This window comes from Accipiter gentilis, chromosome 5, assembly GCF_929443795.1.
Source record: "Accipiter gentilis chromosome 5, bAccGen1.1, whole genome shotgun sequence".
In the NCBI taxonomy this organism is placed as follows: domain Eukaryota; kingdom Metazoa; phylum Chordata; class Aves; order Accipitriformes; family Accipitridae; genus Astur; species Astur gentilis.
Window position 1 is genome coordinate 22,468,914 of NC_064884.1, and position 26,486 is coordinate 22,495,399.

The 26,486-nt window shown below is 35.9% G+C and overlaps 1 protein-coding gene across 4 annotated transcripts in view; it reads left to right on the top strand.

Moving 5' to 3' along the window:
- The window catches only part of LAMA2 (laminin subunit alpha 2), a 383,544-nt gene that overhangs the window by 165,150 nt on the left and 191,908 nt on the right, over positions 1–26,486 (top strand). For all 4 annotated transcript variants that reach the window (XM_049800395.1, XM_049800397.1, XM_049800396.1 and 1 more), the window contains exons 11-12: positions 535–675; positions 2,028–2,201. In XM_049800395.1, coding sequence (XP_049656352.1) covers positions 535–675; positions 2,028–2,201 — 315 coding nt within the window. The remainder of the gene's footprint in view (positions 1–534; positions 676–2,027; positions 2,202–26,486) is intronic.

A 26,486-nucleotide genomic window follows, 5' to 3' on the forward strand; every position in this document is an offset into this window, starting at 1 on the left:
GCTGCATGGCTGGCAAACACACGTAGTTATGGAAAGAAGAAATGCAGCCCTTTTAATACTTGGATTTAGCCTGAATTCAGCCATTAATGATAGACCACTGAAAAAACGATACGCTGAATGATTGGTACAACTAATACTATGTACCTGTAGTTTGCATCAGTTGAGCATGCACAGATTTTATCAGCCATACCTACAAACCACAGTTGTTGAGGCTGCAACATTGTGTCCTGTACTTCATCCCCCTCTGACACACTTAAGTGTAAAGGAGATAAATTAGGTAAGGCCCTGAAATCAGGTATGTCCACTCATGTAGAAGAAAAATTAAAAATCTTGTAATGTCCAAATTCTGTGCCCTGTTATTTACATGCAGCCATAGTAACTTTTATTGTGTAGAGGATTTACTACTAATATTCACAAATTACAATAGTCTTTCCTACATATATCTTTATAGTCCTGCATTTGCAGAGCATAAAGCTGGTGATTTCGAGTTCTAATCTATAACTACCAAAGTAATATTTTAATGTGCATTTCCAGGAACACGTTGAAGGAAAAAACTGTGATCGTTGCAAACCAGGTTTCTTCAATCTGCAGCAAAATAATCCCAAAGGCTGTGAGGAATGTTTCTGCTCTGGGAAAACAAATGTCTGCACACACTCTCACCTTACCTACAGAAGTGTAAGAAAAATCATACCATATCAGTGCATGTCATTGGTTTTCTGTTTCTCTTTGTTGTTACTGTCTATTGTCACCAAAGTGCATCTTGTTATAAAATCATGCATGTTCTTTTATGCCCCATATATTTTTCATTTATCCAGAAGAAAATGCTTATAAGCTTTGTTTCTCTTCATTGTGAGAAAGTTCTGAAAAAGTGCAGTTAAGTGATGAGAAGTGCAAAAGAATTTACAACAGTCAAATATGAAGCCATGTTTATAAACACAGTCCTGGAATGTGCATACATAATCAGTCCTGAGTTAAATGCAACATATCCATAGGGCAACCTCTCTTGCAGGTCATTATTAAATTTCTAGACCTGAAATAATTAAGAATTTTGAAACATTAAATGTACCACACACAGCTTGTGTAAGAAAAAGTGATGCCCTACAGGGGGCGTTTTGAGTGAATTTCTTTTTCATACTGTATTCCTGGGAAAGGACATGAAAGGGAGATGAACCTACTGTTCTTATTTGTGCTGTAGAAAAATGCCTTTAGCCTGCAAATATACTCTAAACTTTAAATTAGTTCTCAAAGCTCAGACACTGATTCCACTGTAATGGATGTATGCTACATATTCATGTCTGCAGATCGAGTTTGGGAAATGTAATCCAGGTCTACTAGCTCCTGGTTTTGGCTGTATTGGTATGCTGGAATTTTGTGAGTAAAATCATATATGCTTAGTATGCTGGAAAATTTTGCATCCCAAGGCTGAGTTAATTTATTATTCTGCTTGTATCCAGGCTCCAGAAGCCATCCTTGTATGAACAGTATGCTCTTCTCTGATGATTCATTTCTAGTTATGGGATTTCAGAAATTCAAGTTCTGGTGCTTTCCAGCTTTGCTTTGGCTTTCTAAAAAAGTATATTTGAACTTGTAAGGCTTTAGAATTATAAATTATTCTAAATTATGCTGTCTACAACAATCAGAAACTGTATATCCATTTGTCAGCTCATCTTCTGTACCCTCTGTGACTGATATCATTTATTTAAAACTTGTATAATATTTGGAAATATTCTTACGCATATATTTGTATGATAGAATTTCCTCCTCAATCTGGACCATATGAAGCAGAGAAAGCAAATACTTCCAGTTACTTCAAACTACTCAGAAGTTATAACTCCCAGTCACATGCAATAAGAGAAATTTTTGTTGCTATTACTTTGTTTCCTTTGTTCCTAAACAGCTATTAATCATATAAACCTAATCAGTTTTTTAGAAATGGAAGAATGAGAGGCTGTGACTATTGAAATGACTGATGTCCTGATTCTCATTGTAATGTGTTTTGTTCTGGTTTTTTTCTTCTGTCATTATAGATAGAAGACATGAATGGCTGGTATCTGACTGGCTTACCGGGTCTCATCAGAGTTGCACCCAAGCAAAAGAGATTTGATGGGCATCAGCAGTTTAGCATCAGCAACGTGGCTGCGCGAAAAGTACTGCCACAGACTTATTATTGGAGTGCACCCAGTTCTTATTTGGGCAACAAAGTAAGTGCAGATGGTACTTGCCTAAACACTAATTTGATTTATTGACAAAAGACTTAAGGCTTTGAAGGGGCGTGGAACTGCAGGAAGATTAAGTTGGATAGCTATTTGACCAGCAAAACTGCAAGCAGAAAGAAATCAGGCATATGGAGTATTCTTGTGAAGGCAAAAGGTTAATTAGAGAAAACTAACTAGGTCACTTTGAACCTGAGCCCTTTTCGGGCTTCTGCTGTCAGGTATTAGAGAAGTCTGTACAGTTTGCAGCATTGTTTTTTGAACAAATTAGCTGGTGTGTGGTTCAGCTTGTCCTGTTCTCTTCCCACCTTGTCCTCAGCTTTAAAAACCAGTTCCCTCGTCTGCTTTTCAGAGAGGCAAGTTGTGTATCAGATGTTGTGGGGGTGTGTTACAAAACTTTAATGTTTGGCAAGAAACTTGTGGTGGGGGAGCTCTTTGCCCTAGAACTCAGAAAATGCTTTTGTGAGCTCTGTGCGAGTTCTAATGCATGTATTTATCCAAGTCTGCATGTGTCCATGTGTGCACATACATACACACATATTCATGCCCTGCAGATTAATACCAAATATTTGCTTTCTAAAGTCTTGGATACTTTAGTGGTCTATCAGGCTTCTTACCACTAGAGTTTCTGCTACCTTCATAAAAATCTCTTTTTTTTCCAGAGAGTAGAATTGAGGACTGAATGAGTCCTAAATGTGAGGAAAGCTAAACAGCTTTCCCTTTACCCTAACTCCGATCATGCTAAAACTTACCAGAAATGCTAACACTAATACACTTGAGCACATTTTCCTCTGTAGTCTCTTCAGGCTAGTCAACCTCTTATTTATTTATTTTCTTCCTGCTGGCTGAAAATCAACATGACAGAAGGTAAGTGAGCATGTTGAAACTAAATAGCATCATTCCAAAGAATTGGGCATCCTGTTCATGGCTATAAATTGTTAGTCAGGCTCATTTTGCTGGGCAAGGGAGAGTTTCTTCTATAATCTTCCATGTCTGTTGAACTTACCCTGAGATATGACCTGATACTTTTCCAGACAGAATTTTATTCTGCTTCTATTCAGTGAGCAAAATAATGGTAAGAACGTGCACAAATTATTTGAACACGGAAGATATTTTTTCAGTGTAATTTGGAGGTCCTTTGTGGTTACTGTCAAATATCTCTGTATGAATGAAGCAATTTGCCTTAATAACCTAACCATATAAATTTTTGATACTACAATAATACTGAAAGCACTCACAAATTACCACAGTACATCTTAACTGTCATGTTGCATCATGTAAATTATAGTCATAATGACATGCTTAGGCCATATGATTTATGCTATGGAAAAGGAAATGGAAATAGAACATTGAGAGTCCTTATTTGTAAACTCAATAAAACATTTCTCCACTGAAACTGGATAAATCCAAATAGCTGAAACTAGATAAAAACATCCTTTCTTGAGAGTGATTGCTAGCTGTGTTACAGTAGAATAATTGGTGTTTCAGAGCAGGCAAGCTTCTTTAAGAATTTTTGTCTTAGGAAATGATTTAGAGAATGATTTAGGAAATCTTATATCAAGATGTACACTTCTACCGTAATATATAAACCTTGTGTCACAGAAAACTGCCTTTCCTTTTTATTGTTAAAATTATGCTCTTAAATACTATTCCCCAAAATAAAATTGAGTAACAAAAGGTTGTAAACAACCTGCATTTCCTAGTTTTCAAATATAGCTTGAAAACCTTATTTAAAATAATTCTTTTAATATAAAGTAGGCATGTTGTGCATATGCCTCCACAATGTTGATTGCCATATGTTTGCTATCTGCTTGTTTTACATCCATCTCCAAATGCTTCTTTTGGATGAAAAAAGCATTATAAATAGGATGCTCCTGAGTGTGCAGCCTTCAGCTTTTTCTTTTTCATCTAAATCTGGGTGACACTAGGCTATGTGATACTGGTCTTTGACTGTGTCTCTCTAAGGAGACATTATAAATAACAAGAGGCTATAGATGGTACAAGATTCTTCTTTATGTCAGAGTGGGACAAGAACATGAGCAAATTACTTTAACAACATCACCATATCCTTTCAGTCTTCTAAATGTATATGCTGCTCTCAAAACCTAAATTTTGTTGTACAAATACAGATAATTTTTTAAAAAGCCAGATATTTTAACTGACTATATATGTGTTTGAACCGAAAAATTGAACATTGTTTTTAATGCAGAATAAGTTTGGGAGTAATCTGGAGAAATTTAATTTCTAGAAATAAAATATCTAGTGGATAACTTGGGAGAACAGATTTAAAATGGCTAGTATTAACGTTTTAGTAGGTGTCATAAAATAGTTTATCTCCTTGCCTGCCTAGCTTGTCATCGCCTTTTGAACTAAGGAATGCAGCAATCATGAGGACTTGCGGTCTGTTAGAGCTTCTAGTTACTGAAAAATTGTCTTATTCTATCAACTCTAATTGCATTTTAATTTGAAATGTATTTGAAATCCCCATTTGTTTTTTGTTAGCAGTTTCTTAAATTGTTCTGACAATGGATCTATAAGGTTGTTTTAAACTTGTGTCCATGCTAAAATATTTTATAAATTTGCCTGAAAGTGTTATGGGTTACATTGAAATAATGTTTGATCAGAGCACTGAAAGGAAAGTGTAAAATTAATTAAAAATTAGATACCAAACTCAGGATGACATGAAACACTTGTTTCTTTAAAGTCAGTGTGGAAGGGTTAGGTGTCTGCAGTGTTTCAGAAGTCTGACATGATGTATATACTCTGCCTCTTTTCCTTTGACACCTCAGCAAAAAGTAATTTGATCATTTGTATGCTGAGCAGAAGCCATTTACGATTAGCCAAAAGAAAACATGATATGGAGCATATCTAAATAAACATGACCCCCCCATCACACACACACACACACACAAGGGGCAGCTGAGGCCACTTGAGATTCCATGAGGAAACATCCGTCTTTGGTTAGAGAAAGTCTCTCTGCTTTTATTTTGTCACTGCTGCTGCAAATTTGTGTTCCCTTTCTCTGCTAAGGGCCAGCTTTAACCATGAAGGTGGAGATTTACTCCATCTCTTTCAGATGGTTAGGGCACTGCCCTTGGTCAGCAGACACAGGTTAGTTCAGCCTTTAGGTGGAGGCTGTCCTAGAATCCAAGTCTCTGAACATTCTTAGGTCTCAACACCCAGCAGTCCCACAGAAAACAGATAATATATCCCCTCTAAGTCCTCTGTCTGGGTTTTGAGCAGATATTAATGCTGCCATTACTCAGACTGCAAGCAATGTGACAGAAGCCCTAAACTACCTCTGCTCAAAAGCACTGTTTGCTTATTGACAGATTTTACTCAGATTGAGAAGTTTCTTGCATCAAATGTTGTTTTACAGGAGTCATTTGAACTAGTTGTATGGCATGATCCCATTCAGTGTAAGTAAAGTTAATGTAGTTTGGTCCTTCATGAAGTCAGAGTATGGTGAAAATTAAAGCAAAAGATGCTTGAATAAAAGGCTTTGTTACCTCTTGGAAAAATTCTAGTACATCATGTTTGTCAACTCCATAGACTTAAGTAGCCATATTGTGGATACATTGTTCTTTCCCTGACCTCTAGTTACAACCAAGACAACAGCTGAAAGTTTTGTGTAGAGTCTGTGCATACAGAACAGAAAGGGGTCTTGTTTGACTTAACGCTGTCACTTCATTTATTTTACGTGTTCTTTTACAATTAGCTGTGTAACCTATTTGCTGACTGACAGAAGTCAATGTTTCTTTGAGTCCAGAAATGAAGACACTATAATAAGCCTGTAGTTAATACGTACAAAATTTAAAAATCTATCAGCCCTTTAAAAGTACTCTACCATGGAAAGCTAAAGATTGGGATGGAGTGAGCAGTTTGTTTTGTGACATATTATCTATTGCACACTGCCCAGAATACCTCATAGGATTAAATATTGAATTATAAAATAATCATAAGCTAGGTCCTTGTGGCTTTTATGTTTATTTCCTTCCATTTGTTTTCATTTCTTAGGCAATTCTGATGCAAAAGGCAGAATAATGCAAAGCAAATTGCAGTCTACAGCTCCCAGAGGGGAGGGAGGGAGTTGAAACCCAAAACATAAAGAAGCGTAAATAATACAATAATCAGCTGGAACAGAACTCCCAGGATCAATTGTCCTAGATTATTAATGCATCTAAACCCAGAAAGCTTCATCTAATATTGTCATGGTTTCCGATCTTGAGACTTTCTTGTTCATAGGACATGATAGAGTTAGATAGATCTACAACTCTCTTTGTTGCTTTTACTGCCTGTCTCAAAAAGGAGAACAAGCTAACCTAACACCTTTTAGTATAAATGGATGAGATGCAAATTAAATTGTTGTTGGAAGCTACTTTTTTCTACCATCAGTTTGTTTTGAAATTCATTGGCCTCATGAAAAGCAGCGAGTGACCTAGCCTACCTAATTCCAACACTCAGCTGTGTCTTCAATTTAGCCAGCAGACTGATTTTTTTGAGCATGTGTCTGTATTGCTTTTATTGTCAGGGAAGCAAAGTAGTGAAACTTACGTGGGCCGATGCGATCTCCCTTTGTGCACCTTTATAAGATACTTCTTTCTTTCAGCTGGTTATATGGACAGTTTAGACCCTCATGTAGAATATTTGGTTCCCTTGTGCAGATGGGTTGTCCAAGTCTAAGCAGGCCACCCCACCATTTAGTAACATAATGGCAGTGCTTGAAGTATCTGCTAACTGTTTGAAGGATTTTTCCGCAGTGATGGTAAGTCCGTACTTCGTGATGAATTTGCCTCTTTTTTATACCCTCTGCACAGAAAAGAGTTTCAGCCCGAGATTTGAATGAAGATTTGACGAACAAAGAACATCTGCAAGCTTGCAAAAGTAAATTGGGGATGGAGTAGGGAATGTGATCCTCAAGTATAAGGCATAACATATCAAAAACAATTTTGTATGGACATTTATTGATTCTTAATATCTTGTAAATTCAAGTGGGATGAAATAGTTAAGTTACATGCACATTATCCATATTTGTAAAAGAAACAGTAACAGGCATCAGCAGCACATAGTATGCAAGAAATCTCCATTCAGTGTAACACCCCTGAAGTTATTCACAGTTGCTGCAGACCCTCAGATTTTTTTAAGTAGTGTCAACAACCAACACATAGCAGAAAATTAAAATGATTCATTTGATCCTAAAGAAAAATAGCTTTTGTAAAGACAGCTACTTCAGTATCTTTTGCCTTTCATATTTGAATGTATTCTTCTGATAAAAAGCTGATTTAGTTTATTGATATGTTTTCATTTTTAACAAGTAAACCTTAAACTAATATGAATAATGTAATTTTATTTTAAATCACAATCTAAATTGCCTTGACTGAAATTAAGTCACCATGGTAATCAGACTCAGTCAACATGTATGAATGAAGATGTTTTCAACTTATGCCAAATGTGCTGTTTATTTTATTAGTACTTACTTCACTATAGCTTCTAGAAATTGAGATAATAGGCAAATTCAGATACTGAAAGGATGAGACAAACACAGCAGGAATACAAGTGAAGAGCAAAACATTTTAAAGATCTGAACCACAGCTGACTGAAGCTTCCATTAAGTTTACTTGATTTGTATTACATGATTGGCTTTAGATTCTCTATCTTTGCTGATATATTCTCTCAGCATGACACCATGAAATGAGGCAGGGGTAGGTCTCTGATTATTCTTTCACAGCTCTGGCTAGTGAAATTTTGCTTGATCCCCAGTACAAATTGAAACAATATCAGGGCTCCTATTTGGGGTTCAGCTGTCCATGACTGTAAAGAACTACCAAGACATAAGTAAATTTTGAACACTTTGTTCCTCATTAATGCTTTTAATGATGTTTGGATAGCCTGTTGGGACAGTTCAAGTACAGCCATTATTGTGATTGCAAGCAAAGCTAACGATGCCCAATAGATTGTTATGGCCTCTTTGTGCCTTGGAAATTAGTTGAAACAGGGCTCAGAATCTGGCTAGCTGAGTCCACTGACTGCAGTATTTCATGCATCCCATGATACATTTAATTTCTTTATGCTAAAATCATCTTATATAACTGTAGAGAAAAGACGAAATTTATTGTTGGTGAAATTATTTCATAAATCTCAAGTGTTCTTTGTGTTACCTGCTTACCCAAGTCTGCCTTGAAGGCAAGGGTTTTAATCAATAGTGGCAGTTGACAAATGGAGAAACAAGCAGGAAATAAAGTAGTTTCACAAAAGAAGGGATGTGAATGCTAGAGAGAGAATACCAAGAGGTGTTAGGAAATAATGAAGAAAGTAAATTGGGGAATATGCTTGCCAGTTTGAAAAGTCTTACTCTTCTTATCTCTGATCCCAAATACTAAAATACTGAAGGATCCAATAAAGCAGAAGAAAAAGAAAAAAAGTCTTTGACTTGGAAAGAATTAATATATCTGGTGATCTGTATTGAGGGCTAATCAACATGCAAAGAAGCATGGTGATGGTGATTCCTAAGCTAGAGATAGCTAAATTGAACAGTGGTTACTTAAGACTGCAAAGGAAAACTGAAGTTTATGAAAGGGAGGTTACATGGGGGGTTTGTTCCTCTTGTATGCCTTTGCATACAAAGTACTTCTTCAGCAAATAAGCATTTGCTTTGAAAATTATATTTGGAGTTCCTTGCTGATCACAGGTTACCTGGAAGTAAAGGGTTTAATGGAGTTTTACTCAACTTGTCCACTTACATTAATCAGGCAGCATTTATAGTCCAGACATCTAGTTGATACTGGGTTACACAAGGGTGTGATGAAGGAATCTATGCCCATCACTGAAAGGGTATACATAAGAGCTACTGAAAGGTCATTCTCAAAATACGAGATCCACAAAGAGGTAGTGTTCAGTTCAGTTTCCAGATTTCCCTTTAAGAATAACTGAGTTCCTATTTCAGATTTACCTGCCTCCCCCCCAGTTTACTTTAAATTTAAATAGATTTAAATAGATTACAAAAACTTGAAGTAGAATGTAATTGAATTTGTTGAGTTTAGAACTCATTAGTAGAACTGCATGATGCCACTGAGCTTTAGGTTTGTAATTATGTGGTATTCAACTTTTGCTTTCCACGACAAAAAGGCAGTGTGCAGAAGGGCAAAAGTACTGAGAATTTCTGATGGTGCACAAGGGAAACAGCCTTTTCTGCAAACCATTTGCAGAACTTTCAATCTGTGCTATATTGTTTTTGAAGTCTGGCATGCTCAGTAGCACCTGACAGTCTCAAAATGTTCTTGACAAACAGCTTCTGTACAAGATAGATATATTCCATTATTTCCATTTTACATACAGGAATTAGCATTGCTTTTCTTCTCGTCTGTCTTCAGACACTAAGTTTTGGTGCCTAAACTTGATTGACTAACTTTACCTTGTGTCATTAAGAAGTTTTAAGACCAAACCAGTGTAGCACAGGTGCCCAAATCCAAGCGCTAGTCACCTGTGTACAAATGCAATTAAGAGGTATATGCACGTGAATTTGTGTGACGCATATTTCACTGTATGGGTGTCATGTGAATTTTTAATTAGTTCATAGGTCTGGGACACCTAATCCAATGAACTTTGTTAGTGGCTTTTTACATCCATTATCAATAACAGAAAGGTTGGATATTTGTACCACAAAATATTGGCAGGAGTCACTCATTTTTAACACACAAACCACCATTACTAAGTGGAGTATAGAAGGAGGGAGAGTGGTTTATCAATGGTTGAAAATGGTACAAATTCAATTAAGGTATCATTAGTGAAAGAAGGCTCAAACTGACACTCGAAGCGCATAGAAAGAGCTGCTATTTTATTTTATTTCATTTTATTTTATTTTATTTTATTTTATTTTATTTTATGTTTGTTTATGGGGAGAAGCAACCAGTTTCACAAGTAATGATAATAAAAATTAAATGAGTAATTTTGTGAATTCTATATATTCTTGACTTTTTCATAAATGTTTGGTGAGTGGTAGGGCCATTATGCTGTGAGTGCCTTACAAACGCTGATTTGCAGAGGGTGATATTCCATACTTACTAAATTTCCAGTCAGTCATCCAAAAAGTATCAAAATTATCACTTTTGTATGTTTCAGTTTAGTAAGAAAAAGACAGAGAAAGGCAGACAATCAGATAGTCTGATACGAACATAATATTTTAACATCTGTACTGGATCTGTTTGGGCTGTAGTTAACTTCCTTCATAGTGGTATGTGTGGTGCTGTGCTTTGCATTTGTGGCTAAAACAGTGTTGGTAACACACCAGTCTTTTAGCTCTTGCTGAACAGAGCTTGCACAGCATCAAGGCTTTCTCTCCAACCCTTGCCACTGATCTTTTAAGTCTTTTCACCTTCCTTCTATTTTCTCCCCATCCCATGGGAGACAGGAGTGAGTGAGAGGCAGGCGGGGGTTTGGCTGCCGGCTAGTGTCAACCCACCACACCACCATTGAAAGTGATAGAAGAAATATAAACTTAAAGCCTTTGTCAATGCAGCAGTTGCAAAGGAAGTTTTCAGTATGGCTGCAATATAGTGACAAAGAATTGAACAATGAAATAGTAAGTGGAACTGACAAGACAGTAGCACAATAGTGATCAGAAGCTTGAATTATTGGGTTAGTTTTAACTTGTCTTTTCATAGAGTCATTATTCTAAACAGGTAATATTGTGACTCACGATGTGATCTAATATCTGAACAGGGTATGAAGCATCCTTTAAATCCTGTAGGTCATGTGTCTCATGTACACTATTCCCTCTGTTTCATACCCTATCATTCATTACCTGATGGCTAAAGATTTCTGAATGGACCCATACTGTTCTGTTATATCTCTAGAAGGCAAAAGAAGCTCCATTACTTTACGTTCCTATTAAATTTACATACTGTAAGCTGATCTTTAGCAGGAGAGAATGATGGGGCAAAGATTTTATTCTCCAGAGAGAGGATTTAGCTCATTACAACAAATTTCTTTAGAAAGCAAGCCTCAGTGGAAATTTTAAATATTCAGTAAGTTTCTAGAAGTAAGAGTTACCCTAACTACAGAATGAATTTGCCCTTGCCTTCCTGGACCCAAGAGACAAAAGGGTTAAGACCAGATATTTGGCATATTGAAGGGATAATCATGTGCTAGAACCCCAATCTGAACTGTGATGCATTATTAAACAAGTGGTTTGTTGGGTGATTGAATATTACCTGCAAAGCACTCCTCGTCTCCTTGAGGCACATCCAGAGCTAACTGAATTGAGCCAATTAGACTGACTGTCTCTTCAATGAGTTGTGACCTATCAATGGTAATAGCTTATTATGATGATAAATGAACCCATCTCTCAAACTGAAGTCTGAGTACACACTTCAGCAGTTTCCCTGAATCATAGGGTCATTACCTATCAACTTCAGATTGACAGAAGCGACAGCAATGTGAGCAGATACCATGCATGGGTAGACACAGATGATTGTTTTACCCTAATGAATATATTTGCACTTATTTTTTGTGAGGTTGTTTTGTGGTTTTGTGGGTTTTTTTTAATGGGCCTGCCTGAACATTCCATATTTTGTTAGAAGTACCTAACATTTCTCACAATGTGTGCAGTACCACCCCTGTCTCCTGAAATGGCTGGATGAATTTCTGATTGGTATCTACATGCCTTTTCAGTCTCAGAGGCACTCTGTATTATGATACAGGTGAATCCTTTTTTCTAATTGAAGAGTTTCTTTTATTTGTTTGGCCCTCTTAGTCCTATCAATTTATTTTCCAGAGGTAATTTCCTCAGAAAAATGAGTAAGATAGAGGAACTGTAACATTACCAATATTTTTCATTATTTTATTACAAGCTTTTAAAACCTTTAAATATTAAATATAATGAAATACTTAGACACTTCTGGACCAGTTCCTTGGCTAGTTTAACACTTTTTGGTGACAGGAAAATTTTTCACAGTGAAGGCAGTTGTTTTAACAACTTTCTGTGTCACTTTTCTTCTGGGTTTTTCAGGTCATTCCCCCTCTGCCCCCCAGTTAAGGATTTCAAGTGTATTTTATTATTTAAAAATAACAGTGCCAGAGATACATACCTTCAATTTACTGTCCTGAAAGAAGATTTTGGTTATGACTCAATTTTTAAAATAAAATTGCGTAAGCTAAATGGCTTTATCTATTCCTAAACCATATCTCAATTATCCCTTAGATAGCTAGAGTCTGCTCTAAAAGCGTGGCCTGGAGTGAGTACTCCCTTGAATGAAAGGCTTTAACCTATGCGACTAGCCAGTCAGTGCAGCAATCCTACCTGTATCCATGCCTCTTTTACATAGTATGCTTTGTTCCAGGTTTCCTGCAGTGTGTCCTGGTGAGCTGTGCCTCACTGCAGTGCATACTTTACTGTGCAGTTAATAAGGCAAAACTTACAAAATTTTAAGTTTGCTTTGCCGTGAACTGGGTATCAGGTTTCCAGCAATATTAATGGATATAAATACAGTGAATAGTAATCCATAGTCTTCCATCAGTATCGTATCTTCCATGCTCCAGAAAACCATATTGCAATATTTCATTTACTTTGAAGTTTTTTTGAAGCTTAGATGATCAAAGTATGTCATATTATAAAGGAACTCTTTCTTCTTACATATTTTGAATTAAATGCAACAGTACAGAGCTATACATACAAAATGTTATTAAAATGTTTGCCAAGTTAAAAAGAAGAGATGGAAAAGTAAAAAAAGTAAAATGAAAAAGAAAACTAACAGATTGTATTCTGTTGTCATTAGTTATGGAAACAAAATTTCCTAACTTAATAAACCTAGGCAGTCTAAGCTAATAAAACTGGTGGACTGAAACTTCATTTTTTGACTTATGAAGTAGATTTGTAACAACAGATGTCTTTAAAGCTAATCAAATAAATTTGACATTGTTTGGTCAGCTGTGTCTTATTACTTAAATGTGTAAGCTAATTCTGTTTAGTCTGCTGTGATGAAAAGTCCTTTTGAGAAAGAACTTTCTAAATTTTGTTGCTGGGATTCATCTTATGTGATGTGCAGTCCAGTAAATTACTTCTCTCTTTCATAGATGATGTATTAGTTCAGTTTAGGTAGATGCACAAAGCCCCAGTTTTGTCATTGTCCTATGTCTTCTGTTTTATGTCAAATATATGATACATATACATATATGTTTGAATACAAATAGCTTTATACATTTTTCTTATATTGTGAACAAAAATATGAATGTGTGACACAAAGGATGCAAGAGAATAAAACTAGTCAGATGAGATTAAAAAAACTTAGAAACTTAAATATAGGAATGATCAAAGCAACCTTTCTTAAACAAACCTCTAGCTCTAATATAAGAGCTAGCTAACAATTCTTCATTAAAATACTGGTTTGGCTTTTTCCACCAAACATTTTCAAATTTTCTACTAGAAAATTTGTTTCAGATACTTTGTTTCAGATTTTGAACAGTGTCTGAGCCTGTCTGGCATTAATGGAGATTTTCTGAGCTACTGCAGCCTGCCTTTGCGGATCTGTCATTCCTATTTTTTTCCTTTGTTACTGAAAGGGAGCTAGAAGTATTAGAAGAGTTTTAACAATTGGTAACAAATACAGCAACTCCAAATCTCTTATTCCCACCATGAATGTGATGAAGTAGATGACCTTATCAGTAAATCATCAGACTCATTACCAAGCCTTACCAGAGCTCCATGATACAAAACATCCCTCTGCCTGCAATATTCAAGGAGATAAATGATAGCTGAAGGATTTGGGAGAGTCAAAAGAGCTCTCCAAATCTTGGAGTATCTCCTGACTGTCTCTGCACTGAATCTCAGTTTCAAATTAAGTAGAAATGCATTCACTGTTCAGTGGTGGTCTCATCAAACTGTGAAACCTGTATGAAAATCTGTGACAAAATATGGTCAATACAATTTACAGAGTTGCAAATCTAATGTTTTTCTGAAAGCTACAGACAAAAGTAAAATGACATAAGAAAAAAGCTTCCAAATATTCAATGCAAATTTTGTGAGGAAAAAAAAAATATAAAAAAATTGATGAAGCTCATATGCTTTTGAAATAATGAAAGCAGCAGCTTTTCCCTTAAGTTATAGTTGTTTATAAATATTTTTACTGATTCTAGTGTACTTTCAGTCCACTGTCTATATACTTGGCTCATAGCCCTTGAGAGTATTACTCTAGGCAAATATGAAAAACTAAGCCTTAACTACTTTTCCTGTAAATCATTATTTAGCTTCTCTGTCTACTTTCTTTCCGGTATTGTGAAGTGTTTTCTGTATTTGCTTTTGAGAAGTAAGATAATTCTGGGCTATCATCTGTAGATGCATTGTACAGAGTATTAACTTTGTTTTGATCACGTATTGTGTGTTCCAAAAGGTAAGTGCTTTTGCTTCCCTCTCAAGGTTTTTACATGAAAGTTCTTTCAAGCTGTCTTTCAGTATTTTGGATGGCTAAACGCTGCAGGTGCTGTTTAGAAAATGGTTGTTCTATAGATCTATGAAATGTTTTACAACAAGCAAGTCTCATTTTTTTCATGGATGCAGCTAACATCTATGTAAAAATTTACAGTAAATCTATAAAAAATCTAAAAAAAAAAATCTTCTTCCAAAGATTCTTAGTGTTTTTAACACAGGAAAACTTATTTAAATTGTATGTAGGTTTCTTGTATGTATTTTGCATGTTTTATTTTTTATTTCCATTTAAAATTCAACATTTTATGTCCATTCCTGCATAAAAGATATGCAGAATGTGTAGTTATGTTCTGCTCTGTAACAAAGCAAAAGTCTGTATTTTTTCAAATTCAGAAATTTTGGCTAGTTTGAATATATCCAGGGCTTTCTGAGTTGAAAATGACAAATTATTTACTTAGTAACATTATGAATTTTTTCTTATGTTTAGAGAGAGGGCACTAGTCTAAACAGATTTTGATCTGACCTACTAAAGTCCTTCTGACATTTTTAAAACACAAATTTAGTTTCATATTCAAATACCAAAATCATCAGAGATGAAAATCTATCTATCAGTTTCTCTATTTAGGTACCTGAGATTTTTCTGTGATGCTCAGAGGTGTAGAGGAGAACTGTAGCAGAAATAAGTGTAAAGTGACTATAGTAAACCACGTCTTTGACAATGATGTTTCAGAGTTTCTTGCCTGTTAGAAGTGTGCTGTTTTCTAGTTTGGGAAGGCCCAATATTCATAGATACTACCACATGTATACTACTACTGCAGCATTTCATAAAGCACTGAAAACACTGGTTAGTTATTGAAATATGTTCACTTTGCCTGAAGAATATGGTGAATTTAAACTTCTATTGCAAAGCAGGATTTATTTTGCTCTAGGCAGGTAGTGACTACCACTTTAAAATAAGTGGATGTTAATTAATGCTTGAATACAGCAGATATTATATTGGATAATGTGGCTACAAATCCACATTATTAATGAAAAGATCCATCATAATGAGTATATTACCGTCTATGCTGAATTATGATGGAATTCTTATGGTAGGATAAATGACATCCATTGTAAAACCTAATGGATATCATTATGGTCAGTGTTAAAACAATGAATACCAAATGAATGAGTAATAGGAGGGACACTAAAACTAGATTTTATTCATTAGCTGTGTTGCTCAAAATGTATAATCATAATCACAGATTTATGTACACATCTTAGTTAACTGTGTGTGTGCTTTGGACAATCTGGGGCCATCAGGAAAATTTGACCATTGTAGCAAAAAGTTCTTAACCACTGCACTTGAAGTACCCATATATGTTTTATTAAAGTATTGAAAGTACAAAGAAAATAGTCTGAATACTGCCCAAAAGGCCATAACTCTTTTCTTCTTTTCTTTTGTATACAAAGGAACTTAAATAGAAATCCCAGCAGTATGACAATGGCAATTAAGCAAACATTTTATAATTGGTGTGCTTTATTATCCTGACTCTAAGAACAAAATCATGAATACTTAGTGACTTGAGCTGCCCTAATAAGTACATCTGCTTGGGATACCATTCAGCATCCCATTAAGAGCAACAATAAAAGCACCCCGTAAGGTAGCTCCAACTATGAGTACATTTTAGGTTTATTGAGCTCGTCAAACATCCCAAAGTTCTTACAGTTGTCCATAGGGCTTCTTTGTCATTGTAAGCTCTGTGAAGGCTTCTAAGAGGTTCTCGTTATTAATTAATTAGTTAACTTATTGATTTATTCCTAGTTAGTTTTTGTGCCAGCTCTCCACAGGGAAATGCAAATTGCTACAGCTTTAGAGACAGTTATCTTTTTAACAACTGGTCTAAAAATATCACATGATCCCACTGAGTTCTTATTTTTAGGGAGGGGAAAGGGACAAAGTGGAGTTCATAGGGGAATTGTGTCTAGAAAGAGAGTGGATGCATGCTTGCATGTGGCCTAATTCTCATCTGGACGATCAGGAAGAAAATGAAGTATGATTTTACCAGAGAAGTATGGTTCATTTTTATGGGGGATTTTTTGTATCTTAAAATAAGGAAGGCAAAAATTCTCTGATTTGTTCTCAGTCTGTATTGGGTATACAAACGTGTATTAGCTATTCTATTACAGAGCTTTGATCTGGATCTATATTAGGTGTTCTGTTCTGTGGAGCTGTATCAGTTATTCTACAGTGGCTCTGAGGAAGAAGTTCCACCTGCAATACTGAGAGAAGTGGAAGCACAATGTGTAATAAAGCAGTAAACCGCAAACAAGATTCACACTGCAGATCTGAGAAGAGGAATTTTTCCTGAGAGGGAGATCATAGATTCAGGTTTAGAACTACTCTTGCCAAGTAGTTTTATTTGGCTCTTCAGGGAGAACAGAGAGGTGTGGTAATACATTATCTTCTGAGTATGTTGCTATTATTATGATCATAAGGCATGGAAAGAAAGGTTTATAGTTCCAGTTCTTGACATAGACTCAAAAACCATTAGTATCTGTCAGAGGAAAAGGCAAAGTCTGAGAATATAAAAATATCTAAACTGTACAAGAGAAAAGTCCATCCAGCCCAGTAGTCTATTTAATCACAGTGGTCAACAGCAAATGGTAAGGGAAGAGTGTAAGAAGTAGGCAAGGGCATAGTGATACTTCATCACATATTTCCCTAACCTAAACTAACCTGTAGCCTGAGTACCTCTAAACTGATGGAGGTGTCTTTGTATTTAATGGTCTTCATTCATCCTAACTGCACATTAAAACCTTTATCACACGAAGATCTAACAATAAATGAGGGTCTTGTTTGGGACAGCATGTCTGGTTCTGTGGCAGGCCACTCCATGTCCTGCCTTCTGCCATTGTTATTTGATTTTGAATTGTCCCTGAAAAATGGTTTGTATGGGGAAAATCCAGGAGATCAAAATGTTTTCTGTCTAGCCTCAGTTGCAATATTAAATGTTCTTTATTTTTTTTAAGCAAAACCATAGTGTTTTTGGAATAGGTCTTAGTGCTGCTTTACTCTGTCCATTTATACTGGCAAGTCAGATAAGTGTACTTTGTAAAGAAATGCAGGTATTTGCCATGACGTCAAAGCACAAACTAATATATTTTCTTCTTATCCATCTGTTTATGCTGTAAATTGCTATCTATTATGTTTGACACTGATCAGAAAGAAGGAAAATATTTTGAGATTATATTGTAGGAAAATACTTTTAAATGTCTCTTTTTCAGGGATGAGTTATTTCTGTCTTCACATTATAATCTTCTGCTAATTAGTTAAGAGTTAGGTTAGCAGTGATTAGGATCTGTATGTCCTTGGCGTTAATGCATTAAGAATTTTTAAACCTCTAATCCAGGTTAGTATCAAAATAAATGAAGGAACCACATATTGTTATTACTCTTCTAATCAATGTGATTGTATCACACACTACATTTTTGTACTGGAGTATATAAAAAGCAGTGAGCCCTGCGAAGTTATCTGAGCCAGTACTAAAATAGCTAAATAAGGTTGAAGAAGGGAAAACAATAAATCAGATCAAGTAGAATCCTAGGAGGATACAGAAAAGAATAATTAGTGTAACTGCTTTTCAAGGCACATTCTGGCTTTTCTTGAGTGGGCCCATGCAAGAGAAGTAGTGGTCAAAAAAGTATCTTTCCCAGCTTATGTTGTCTCACTTCAATTGCAGAAATGAGGTCAATACAGCATTCTCCAAAACCTGCTCTTTCCTGACCAAGAACTTGAGTTTTGTGGGACAGTTAGTTGTATAAAAGTATATGTGATCATGCCGTCATCCTTTTTACTTATCAGCGCCTCAGCTGTGGTAGTGCTCTGTACTCCTTTAAAGATGCACCAATTCATGATATTTTGCACACTATCGACGTTGGTTATGAGGCAGAGAAGATGTACTTCATTTCCTAATGTCTTGTCTTAAACCTTAAACCTCTTTCTGGGGGCCATAAGAGTGACAGTGTGTGTCCTCAAAATGGAGTTGAGATTTTTGTTCTTAACTGCATACTAGGTCAGTAGCTACTCTGCATTGGTACTGTCTTCTCTATTCCTGTAGGCACCACAAATTGCAGATGGCCAGTTTTCAGTCAATGAACATAGTTCCACTGAGGCTACTGTTGCTGTTTGTTGTATAGCGGTATCCAGGCTAAAGCATATAAATGTCTAACCATTAATGTAATGTTGAAATGTTGTTAGTCATATCTTGTTTCACATGTGTGTTAAGTCATTAATTAAGCCTTTTAGATATTAAAACACCATGAACATGAAAACAAAACTCCATAGTAGAAATTACTGCTAGAGCACTATGACTAGAAACAAAGTTCTTATAAAAATGTTCAAAGGGAATTGTGGAGTTAAAGCACTTTGTGTTATGACTTTGGGAAGCAAGTAAGCAAATAATGGTGCACAAATACATGGCACAGGCACCATAGCAAGTTAATCTCTTCAGAGTTCCTCCTCCTTCCCAAAAGTGAGCTGCATTAGGCAATTAGAGCTATAAAAACAATCTGACCTGAGAGATTCTCGTGCTGTACGGACTGAGGATTAGGTCCTGCTCCAACAGTCAATTCACTTAATAACTTCTCATGACTGAAGTTACATTAGTCACTCTTCTATCTTTTATAGAATCCAGCTAAGCTAGATCAATATCCTGAGGAAATGTGGCTTTCTATTTTAGGATGACATTTTCTGACTTGGCAAGATATTATCTTCATACAACATGTGTACAATATGGTACTAATTTATGTCTGTATGTTAGTCTGGGAAAAGTTGTCTTGTGCAGTGTATTAGGACTTACAACTATTACTTTAGGGATTTCTAAATGCTCTTAAAGTTTCATACACTTCCTCATTTTACTGTAAAATGATACTGTATTGAGCAGAGTCTAGAGTTGTAACTGTACTGAAATGGAGGCCTAATAATTTAATAATAATTTTCATCATTAACTTCTCATTCCAGTAGGCTGAAACTGGGGTAATAAAGTACTGCTGGGCCAAAACTCAACACATAAACTTCTGTATTCAACCATAAGATGGTACTTGGATGGAATGAGTTTTAAATAAATAATTAAATAATTACCAAAAATGAAAACAAAAGTTTGCCAAGAAGTTTTTGAGCTACAATGTTGGAAGTATTGTTCACATGGGTACTTTAAGAACATATCTATATTGATTAACTAAGAACTGCTGGGACCTATTCTGTAGTTTTGAGGCCACTGGTATGGGCATACTGTTGAAACACTATGCTGTTGAAGTAGTAGCAACTATTTTAAAAAGTAACAGTATAGTGTAACTAATAAAATTATTGCATTACTTTACACCGCTTAAATTTCTCATCCTCCAAAAGAGAATCGTCCCATCCAAATTATAATTTGAGAATGGCTCCTAGCCCATACTGCCTCCCAGACTATTCCCAGGAGAATTTAGGAAAGACTCCTAAAGACTCCTTTTGTTATTATTTTCTCTTCCCTCTGTGCTCATATTTTGAACTTTTCCAGAGTTAAGCAGAACTACAGTGTAGTTGAGCGTAGAAAAACTTCAAACCTCATTAATTGCCTGGCAAGATGAAAATCACTAGAGAAAACAGTTTTAAGCAGTTTAAACAGTTGTGATTTGCTGACTCACCACGCAGTTTATCAAATGACATTCCTAAATGGGAAATGCAGAAACCTTGCCAAATAATTAGTTCTATTCTGGTGTGTTAAGTTCACAAGCCAGTCTTGATAACTCCCTATGTAACTGGAGGAGAGAGACAAGTTCCCCCAAAAGGCAATTCATAGCATTAACTTATACTCTACATGAATTTAGGGATACCCTCTCCTTCTCCACTGCTGGTGGAGAGAGACTAGGAATATAATCTCCAAAACTAAATGAGGTATTGGACTGAAACTGGGGTTAGGGTCCCTGCAGTTCCCACTTAAACTTGAAAGTATTCTGTTTTGAAAAATATAAAAAAATGCTGACAAAAAAGTAGGTAAAAGGGATTGAACCCCTGTCCCATTTATAAGAAGTACCTTAGTTTGTAATTTCTGTTGAAAATTTCTTTGGCGGTTGGCACTGGACACTACCTATAAAGTAAACTTAAATACAGAAAGTCTCACTGTGCCATTAGTATTAGATTTGTGATAGAAACCTGTACAGACAAGTCAGATATCCTGTGTAATAACACCCAGATCTCCCAATCAGGTGAGATATTTCACAAAAATAATTGCTTGTCATTTTTCTCAATTTATACGTGAAACTAAGATACAGCATCCTGTGTGTAGCACAGCTATAAGGAAACCACAGTCAATATAATTTGTAAATAATGACTTATATTACAGAGATGTTTATATGTACATTACTGAAATGTTTATGTGTGGCCGATGATAAAACATTAGCTTTCTAAACTATAATCTTTAATGCAAAACACAAAATGTGTATACATTGCTAGAATCATCTCATGATTCCAAAGGTCATTCCTCCATCCAGTCATGGCTGCATATTGTCCCAGTGGCAAATATAATTAATGTTTGTATGGAAAAAGTACTATTAATAAATATTTATGTATTTTTGCTTTCTGCATAAGATGAAGCTACTGGAGACCAGACAACAGCATATGGCCAGTCAGTTGTTTGTAGATTCTCAGCGGTCAAAAGTGGTATTTATGAAATAATTGCCCTGGCTATACTGCTATCAGCAGGGTGGTATAAATGTTCTGAGCTAATTTTAAATGATCTAGGTTAGGTATTAATAACTGAATTCCCAGTCTCTGTAGTCTAGACTGCTTCCAGTCCTCAAGTTACCTCAAACACCTCTGCATACAATAATCCATTAATTTTTGTACAATTTTGCACCAACTTGATGTCATGCATCAATAAAAAACATTCTGACTAAAGTAATTTATATACTAGACAAAACCAATATAGTCAGTATATATCAATAGGGAGATATCTCAAAAAAGAAAGTGAGCTGAGAAGTAGTTTTAATTGCATGGAGACACATGAGAAGAACGCTGAGAAAAAACAAGGTCATCCTGTGCCAAGATAGATTTCCAGGAAAACACAGTCACTTAACTTCTGTGGGAATGAATTTAAATTACATGTGCTATAAGCTGCATAAATATTTGTGCCACCCAAGAGAGTGTAAATGTAACAGGAGTTCATGCCCTGATGGATAGTCGGTGCTTTCATACCCTGCTTTGAACTTTAGCAGAAACTCTATGATGACCTGGGGGCCTGCCCTTCTGGAGCAGAAAGTCCTGTTTTCTTAGAAAACAGCAAATAATACTGCACCATGGAGACACCTGTGGTTTATAGTAAGTAGCCAAACTAACAGTCAGTTGTAGACCCACTTAAATTATCTAGCTCAAATATTTGTTCCACATGTTGATGTTTTCACAGTCTCTTCTTCCCTGCAGCAGCTAGATTTTTAACCTGAAAAAAGATACTCATAATTTGCACTGCAAGTAATTCATGTGCACACGAATTAGGCAGCATTAATTTTAAGGGTGCAAAGATATAACCATGAAAGAAGACCCTGGATTCTAGCAGTATGGGAATCATTCTCAAGTGTGTCTGAGTGAATAATCCATCTTTCATTGGGCCATGAAATAAAAAAGTTGGGGCAAAGGGTAGTGGGAATTTGCTTGGATCAACTCATGATAAAAACATTTTTTTTGCCCAGCTAAGATGAAAAACTGAAGGATTTCTTTCTTCTCCCAGCTAAAATGAGAAACTGAAGGGTTTCATCACAGGTCAAAGGTTTCATTTGACCTGGAGCAGATTTTTTTGGTTTGCAGGCATTTATTAAAATGAAGAGAATTAACAGCACAACTGTGGAAGACTGGTAAATTCTGTTTTGTCAGGTTAGCTTCTGAAATATTTTTCAGATGAAATTGTCAGGCAAAATTCCTCAGATTTTCTGAATAGTTGCAGGACAAATAAAATAGCTTTTTAAAAGTGAAAATACTTCATTAAAATGTAATAAAACCCCTCAGATCAACTTAACTCTTATTCCAAGGAATTTCATTATATCAATATTACATTCTTTATGCACTCCTTCTCCGTCCTTCTTTTGAGGAATAATGGAGACAACAGGGATTTTTTTAAAACCTCCTTTAATCACCTAATGATATTGGCATCTTTTTCTCTTTTCTTTTGCATTCCCACAAAGAGGAGTTAGAAGTTCTTTGCTATTGCACAGGTTGCTAAACTCTTCAAGAGTGGAGTGGTCAGAATGGTATAATACAACACTGTTTCTAGGCCTTACATACTAGCAACCTGATTCCTCCTTTCCAGACAAGGCTAAGCCCAATTAAATACATACCTCAATTTAAAAAAATGTTCACATAAAGTTTTGTTGGATTTGGGGGTTGGACTAGATGATCTCCAGACATCCGTTCCAACCTCAACCATTTTATGATTCTGTTGTTCTATGATTAGGTACAGACCCACAAGCAGTTAAGTACTAGCAATTACTTAAGATTAAAATTATTAAAATTAAAATTATAGAAATTAAATGTTTTTACAACTTACTGTGTATCACAGAGATACAGTTGACTGTTTGGAAATCACTTTATTGTAAATTATTGCATTCTGCTGTTGTTTTTGTCAGACACTCCTGTTACTCTCTGGTGAAGTACAGTACCATGACTTGTTCCAGATATTGAGAATCATACTAGAAATGCTAAATACCAGTAAGTCTCATCAGTCCCTGAGTTCACAGTAGTTAAATGGCAGCAGAGAGATCCACAGAGACTAAAAAACAATGAGAAACAGTATGTGTCACATCTTGCATATGGACTTTGGCTAAGTCTAGTTTTTCTTTGAAGAGTTGAGTGGCCGACATGCTAGAAGTTAAGAGTTCTTTTAGTCGCAGCACCTTAAACTTACTGTTCATTTTAATTGATTCAGTCAGTAGGTAAATAAACTGAGATTGATCTAACTGGTTCTATGTAAAGCAATGTGTTAATATGGGTAAACTGATCACGAGTCTGATCATGCCATACTGAGTTTTACAGTAAAAGCAAAATCTTATATTGAAAACAGTTGAACAGATATTGTCAAATAGAATTTACCATTTGCTGTTCACCACATTGAGGGATCAATCCTCCAGAATACTTGCCTATTTGTTCAAGTCTTCATTTCTAATGAATATTTTGTGATATAATATATTTTGGCCTTGTCTAATTATATTTTTCTTGGTGCATCCGTGAAGTGCTAGGCAACCTTAGACACCATAGCTTCAATTCAGATTATTGAAATTCAGCTCCCTGCATTGACTTCAGTGGCACCTTAGATTTCTTGGATTTTAAAAGGTTTGTATTCCTTGCCTTCAGGTATTTCTCAGACACTTCTTATAAAAAGACTGAGTGTTTTCCACAGGCTGTAACTAAAAATATCATTGAGACATTTTCTTCTGCTTCTAGTAAGCATGTTTTGATGTTTGCAAACTTTAATGATAATCTCAAATCAACTGTTCCAGAATGAAAACTAGATGGAATGGTGGGTTAACCTTGGCTAAGGGCCATATTCCCACCCAGCCTCTTCCTCACTCCCCCTTCTCAGCAGGACAGGGCGAGAAAATAGGATGAGAAAGCTTGTGGGCTGAGATTAAGATGGGGAGATTGCTTACCAGTTACTGTCATGGGCAAAACAGACTCAACTTGGGGAAAATTAATTTAATTTATTGCCAACTAAAATATATTCAGGTAGTGAGAAACAAAGACAAAAATTTTTAAAATACTTTTCCTTCGTCCTTTTCTAGGCTTAACTTCACTCCTTCACTCCTGATTCCTCTACCCCTACATGAGTGCTGCAGAGGAAGTTGGAGGGTGTGATCAGTACATAACAGTTCATCTTTGCCACTCCTTCCCTCTCACACTTTTTCCCCTGCTCTAGCATGTCCTTCAGGAAAAATCCGCTCCAATGTGGGCTCTCCATGGGCTGTAGTTCTTGTCAGGAAAATCTGCTGCAGCATGGGCTTTTTCAGAGGCTGCAAGGATATCTGCTGTGCCATGGAGCACCTCCTCCTCCTCCCTTTCTGACCTAGATCTTTCTCTCAGATGTTTCTCACTATTTTTTGTTCCCTCCTCCTCTCTCCATCCCATATGGTTTTTTTCCCTTTCTTAAATATGTTTCCACAGAGGCACTATCAACTTGGCTGATGGGCTGGTGGGCCTGTGGTGGGTCCACTGCAGAGCCAGTTGGACCATGCTGTGCCTGGCACAGGGCAGCCCCTGACCACTTCCCAGAGAGATCACTCCTGCAGTCCCCCTCCTACCAAAATCTCACCACTTACACCAATATGCTAAAATACACTGTATTACAGAAAACATTGAGGAATAAATCATTAAGTCAATAGTCAGGCAGAAATCCCTATGATAATGTTTTGAGTGCATGAGGATTGAATTAGGCCTTGAGGACTTGACTTCCTCAAAAGATGCAGCTGATGTATTATATGCCTTCCACGCATACCAGTAAAATGCTTTCTTTATGACCCTATTTTATTAAATTCTTAGTTGCAGAGATGTAATAGATTTTGCATCTCAAGTGTTAATGGTTTTGTGTGTTGCTCTTGGTTCCATGACTTCCCACCAGACACCTGGCAGAAATGATTTGGGTGTGAAAGGTATTATGGGATATCACTATTAGTCATCCAATGACCTAGTATTTTGATGGTTTTCAGCACAATAATCCTGAAGTAACTGATATTATATTTAATGCCATTTATCCTGAAGCATCTTTAAAGTATATACGTAGTTTGACCTTCAGGTTGAAACACATTTCAAATTCTCTACAGAAAGATCTGAAGTGTGCATAACTGAGACTTATGATGATTCAGGTTGCAGTCCAAGTAAACTAAAAGTTTTATGAAGATCACTTCTTGGTGATTGATTATGAAGATCACTTCTTGGTGGCTAGAATGCTGAAGGAATTAGTGGATCTGAAATTTTTATTACAAGCTAAATGCAGGATTTAAAAAACTTTTTACCATTTTACCATTTACAATTTTGCCAGTTCAGTGAAGACAGAATTAGACAACCCTGCTCACATTTGAATGTTTCAAAATAGAACTCTACATATAGCAAATGACAGGCCCTGATACTTCTTTCTGAGCACTGTAATTTTTACAGATAGCTATGCACCTGATGTTACACTTCACTATGGAAAAGCATTTTGAAAAAAAAAAAAATTCTTCATCTAAGCTAAAATCTTTTAGAGTCATGTTGAGAATGCACTGGAATTCTACACACATTGTCCAGGACTGTGAAATTTTACAATCTTCCCAAATATGCATAAATATATATATTTTCCTATTAATAACTTTATTAATGGTATACAAGGAGGTGCACAGAGTTTTATGTACAAAGTTTATTACCAGACCATGACAGTGACAAAGACAATGAAGTAGGCAGGTGTGTGAGTACACAGGTTGTTATGCATGTCACACAGGGGCTGCATGCTTTTCTAAGTTTGTTGCCCAAGCACAGCACACTTAACGTTTTAAAAACAAAACCTGATGGCCTGCTTGTGTGGATTTGTGCAGGTTTAGTATATAGGAATTTACTCCCTGTTGTTTCACATTCTGCTCTTTCTTTTACCTAATATAAGATGTTTAAATGTTTTGGTTTGAACTTTAGCTACCTGCTTTCTGTTCTATGTTCAGAAATTAATTAATGAAACATAATGACTACAAAATTCTTAACAGACTTAAGTGGATACAACATAGTACACATCTGTGAAATTTAGTGGAAAGAGCCATTTTTTCAAGTGTTAAGCAATAGTAATTCTTTCTAGTTGGCCTTGGACACTCGTTCACTCCCCAGAGTT